The following is a 5,237-nucleotide window of genomic DNA, read 5'->3' as shown; positions in this document are numbered from 1 at the left end:
GAGGGGCCAAGGGACCTGCACCAGAGGTCAAGCACCCAAACCACAACAAGTGGGTGAGACATGGTTGCTAAACAAGTCTTTGCTTTTGTCTGATCAATCTGTTTTTTTTTTTTTTTTTTTGGGAATAACTTTCATTTCGAGGTCTACAGATGAACGACTCGTAAAATAAATAAAATCATAGCGGGTCTCCTTTTGCATCACCTCGCAAGAGAATCTTAATCCATGTTCATGCATCACCTCAAATAATTAAGTATTTATTTTTTGAATTAAACGTAATGTATTATGAGAGAACTCGTAAAGCGAAAAATAAGTACTTAAAAAATAACAACTTTAGCAGAACGGGACCCAATATACAGTTCTCTGAGTCAATGATCACAATGTTATAAAAGAAATCCAATTAACCATCCTGCATTCTTGATTCACAGTCATCGTTTCAACTGTAAGAAAAATCAACAAAAAAATGGAGGGTCTGGTGAAATGCTCTGCCAATCATGTTCCCCTCTCTCCTATAAGCTTCTTAGAGCGAGCAGCTTTTGTTTATGGCGATAAGGTTTCCATTGTTTATGGAGACACAAGGTATTCGTGGAGGGAGACTCGTGGGAGATGTATCAGGCTCGCGTCGGCTCTGTCTCAGATGGGTCTCAACCGCGGAGATGTTGTAAGTTTACAAAAATACCCTTTTCGTTAAATTAAAATAGTCTTTCGTATGCCGAGATGGTTTACAAAAAAACAAAAAAAATCGTCATTCCTTGATCTGCCAATGGAATGGCGACCATCGAAGTGATCGATGATCATTCCATTTTACTTTATCATTTGTTGAATGAATCACAAGCCAGAATTATCCGATCTACCAAGAAGGGGAGGGTCAAATCTATGTACCGCTTTCAGGCGAAGCTAAATTGAGGGAGAGTGCCATGTCATACTCCCAATTTGTAAAAACTGTGTTATTTACAACTTGTGGATTAGGCATTTATCAGTATCTAAACTGACAACTTGATTTTTCACACAAATAATGAAAAAATAACGATTTAAAAGATAAATAGTTTGGATCATAATAAAAATATCACAATGATTTTCATTTAAAAACCATATGACAATTAAATAAAGTTTTTATTCATTTTTAGCAAACAAACAAATACCAGTATTGTGCGGATATTATACTTAATCTTTCGCTTCATATTTTTATGAAATACAAGTGGACGGTCATCTAGATCAGCTTACGCGCACCTCAATTAATCTCCTCGGCAGTCAGATCAAAGGCAGGTCATTCATGTCGGGACTAGGAGTATCACAATAAATTACTTTCGTGCAACTTAACTCCAAAAATCGAACCCTCGTCAAACCAACCAACCAAGCTAACCCTTCGAGCTGACCCAATTGTGTCTTAGCCAATTGTGTTGTTTAATTTTGCATGTATGTAATTTTAAAAGCATGTGACAACGTAGTCGAAATTCCCATTTTTTGGTTACGTGAAAAGGTTGCAGCTTTGGCCCCAAATATTCCTGCGCTTTGCGAGTTGTACTTCGGAGTTCCAATGGCAGGGGCAGTCCTTTCTGCCCTTAACACAAGGCTTGATCCACCTACGTTAGCATTGTTATTACAACAATTGGAGGCCAAAATAATTTGTGTGGACCATCAATATGTCCAAATTGTCCTCAAGGCTTTGGAGGCGATCTCCATCGCCAAAGGCAAATCACCGTTTCTTGTTGTCATCAGAGACAGCGATCCAGGGGGTTTTTCGACCACACAAGAAGTTCCACCACGTAATTTGGATTACGATAGACTTCTTGAAATGGGAAAGCTAGATTTTGAGATCGTAAACCCAATAGACGAATGCGATCCAATTACAGTGAATTATACTTCTGGTTCAACTGGGACACCTAAAGGCGCGGTGTATAGCCACAGAGCCGCCTATCTCAACTCGATTGCTCAAATTTCCCGGTTTGAAATGAGCGCAAAGACGGTGTTTTTGTGGACGGTGGACATGTTCCGATGTAGCGGGTGGTGCTTCACTTGGGCAGTGGCGGCTTTGGGCGGGACTAATATCTGCCTTAGAAATGTCACAACTAAAGCCATCTTTGACTCAATATTTATCCACAAGGTGATGTTGAATCATTTCATACTCTAATCTCCAACAGTCCATTTAATTATTTTTGGAAATTGATTTCTACAGTACTTCCCTAATCGATGTACACATTCCTTTTTTGTCTTTTAGTAGGTGAATTTACAAAACAGTCCCTACATGCATACATTTTTAGCATATTTCAGGGACTGTTCCATAAATTTACCCGCTAAAAGACAAAAAAAAAAAAAAAAAAAGGAGTGTGTACATCAATTAGGGGAGTGTAGAAATTAATTTCCTTATTTTTTGGTCCTTTAATTTATTTAGTAGAATTTTCTTAATAATGTGTTAACAGGTAACACACTTATGTGGTCCACCCACCATCTTGAACATGATTGCAGAAGCTCCTTTCGCCGGTCGCCGGCCACTTCCCACAAAGGTGGATTTAGTAATTGCCGGAGCATTGCCGCCAATTGAAATTTTGGACAATGTTCATAAATTGGGATTCAATGTTTCTCATGCATATGGAATGACAGAAGCCCTTGGCCCTGTGATCATAAGATCTCTGGAGTTTGATCAATATGATTGCGCCAGCATAAAAGATCGCAACGGCGTTCACAATGTCGTAATGGAAGGGGTTGATGTGAAAGACCCGACCACGATGAGAAGCGTGCCGGCTGATGGGAAAACCATTGGTGAGGTGATGTTGAGGAGCAATACCTTGATGTTGGGATACCTTAAAAACGTACAAGGAACTCAAGCTGCATTCAAAAACGGGTGGTACGGTACAAGGGACCTTGGAGTCCGGGACCCAAATGGTCACATACGAATCAAAGACCGGGCAGTGGACGCGATTTTCAATTGTGAAGGCGATGCTATAAGCACACTTGAAATTGAGGCTGTGTTGGCTAGTCATCCGGCGGTTGAGGCGACGGCTGTTGTCGGAAGGCCAGATGACCGGTTAGGTGAGAGGCCGTGTGCTTTTGTGGAGTTGAAGGAGGGGCGTACAACAAGTAGCCAAGATATTATTGAATTTTGCGGGGTTAGATTACCAAATTATATGGTGCCTGGGAGTGTCATTTTTGGGGATTTGCCAGTAAATTCAACTGGAAAAATACAGAAATGTGTTCTCAAAGAGAAGGCCAAAGCCTTGGGTAGTCTTTTTCACTCAAATGGGCATCCAACCAAAGCTGTGTGTGAAAAAAGTCAAGTCTTATCCGCTGATTAGATGATGTACGACCCGTACCCTACTAGGCATGATGTGAATTAAGTAGCTCTAAGCTACTTAATTTTTTTTTAATTTTGTAGCCTACATTTTAAATAGTACTTAATTTGTTAAGCAATGTAAAATATGATTATCAAACCTACTGAATCACTTATTACTTAATTGATACAGTTTTAAGTGCTGAATTTAGGTTATCAAACAACCCATATATTTATGTATCATGATCAATCAATCAATCAATTTAGGTTTCTTTTCATCGACCTACTCCTGGGTTCGATCGGATCTTTGCCTAACAGCTTGCGAGGCGGCAGCGGGCGGCGGTGGTTGTCTGCTTTGTGGTGGTTGGTGGTGATTGGCGGTGGGACTTTAGCAATGTGTGGTGTTGCCGGCTGTGATTGTGTAGCTAGGGTTTGAGTTTATTTGGGCTTTACTAGTTGGACTTATCCCATGATATTTGGGCTTTAGGCCTCTTGGGTGTTTTGGGTTGTGTCTCATTTGCTTTTAATTGTTTTATCTGGGTTTCTAGGCATTTAGGTGTTTGAGGCTTTGTTTCCTTTGGGTGTTGTCTTGGTTGGAATCTTTCCAATCAAGAGTTTGGGTCTCGGATTAGACTTTTCGTTCTCTCCTTATCCTATTAATCTTTTGCATGTTTTTCAAATGTTAATAAAATCTCTTTTTCACCGTTAAAACAGGGAAATCAATTTAAGTTGTTTATTGTTATTTTCATTGGTAGGTATTCACTTCTTTTCATATGGTGCATTATCTGAAATAAATTAGCTACACGTATCTGATTTTATAGTGCGAATCCAACCTAGAACTCCAAGAGCTAGGGCTCCCACAAAACAAGCCGAAAGTGATGTTGTTGGCTGTGGGACCTCCGACGATCAAGGTAAGAAATGGAAATGAGGGAGAGCATATGAGAAAGCTCTGTATAGAAAGGGTACAAAGTGCATACCTTTGTTGTGGGTTGGCCATAGGGGTGCACATACATTGAGCCGGACTTATACTACATAATAACAAGACTTGTGTCTGCCCAAGCCCGGCTCCTATTAATAATCTGTCTTAATTTATTATTCCCAAGCCCAACCCTCTTAAATTTTCATTGCTCAAACCATTTCAACTAGTCCATTTGTTTTTCTAAAGTATGGCTCTTGATTTGGGCCAGGCCCATGTGACTCTTTGGTCTTTATTTTTTGGGGCATGGCCCTCTGGGTGCTAGTGGGCTTTGACCCATCTTTTTTTTTACTTTTCTCATCCAACCCTTGGTTGGATTCTCCTCCCTCTCTCGCGCCACTTGATTTATCATTTGTCACGTGTTCTTAATAAAACTTGTGTTGCCTATAAAAAAAATACTATAAATTAATTATCCTCACTAGTATTATAAATTAGAGTTTACAACCACAATAATTATTGTTATCCATGCATTAAAAAAAAGGTACTGTGTATATATAGGTATTTGTAGTAGCTTTGTTTTTCTTATTACTGTTTTTTAGTAGCATAGGCGCACGCGATGCGTGTTCAAATGATCGGAGGAAACCTGTGATTAAACCACCTTTCATTATTGAATAATTCAATTGCATGAAAACGAAAGAGAAAGAGCACGGGAAAATATCACCGTAAAGGTCTTTATATAGATTTGATAACAAATTACAAAGCTAATATAACAAAACAAATGAATTAGATTGAAATTATGAATTAAAGACAACCGACCCAGAAAAAAATGAACATTTTTGAATAATAACATATACCATTAATAAATAGAAGACTTTTGCAGATACAATTCAGTTTTCTCTTGTTTGATTTCGTTTATCAAAATCTAAGAAAGAGTTCAGCTCCGTTCCGCTAAGGTTCTTTTTTTAAGTTCTTTTTTTTTCCGGCTTTATGAGACAAATCATTCTCTCAAAATACATCACTTTTAATTCAAATAAGTACCTACTATTTCCCTTAATC

The 5,237-nt window shown here is 38.7% G+C and overlaps 1 protein-coding gene across 1 annotated transcript; it reads left to right on the top strand.

The window, feature by feature from the left end:
• The first annotated feature begins 368 nt into the window (after positions 1 to 368).
• LOC131303989 (butanoate--CoA ligase AAE1-like) lies at positions 369 to 3,481 on the top strand. Its single transcript, XM_058331076.1, has 3 exons — positions 369 to 658; positions 1,478 to 2,101; positions 2,418 to 3,481. Exons 1-3 carry the CDS (start codon positions 461 to 463, stop codon positions 3,288 to 3,290), a joined length of 1,695 nt encoding a protein of 564 aa, XP_058187059.1. The 5' UTR covers positions 369 to 460; the 3' UTR covers positions 3,291 to 3,481.
• Positions 3,482 to 5,237: the final 1,756 nt, after the last annotated feature.

The sequence above is a fragment of the Rhododendron vialii genome, chromosome 10a (genome assembly GCF_030253575.1).
Source record: "Rhododendron vialii isolate Sample 1 chromosome 10a, ASM3025357v1".
In the NCBI taxonomy this organism is placed as follows: Eukaryota; Viridiplantae; Streptophyta; class Magnoliopsida; order Ericales; family Ericaceae; genus Rhododendron; species Rhododendron vialii.
Note: the sequence above shows the minus strand (reverse complement) of the source record. Positions and strands in the feature narration are given on the sequence as shown.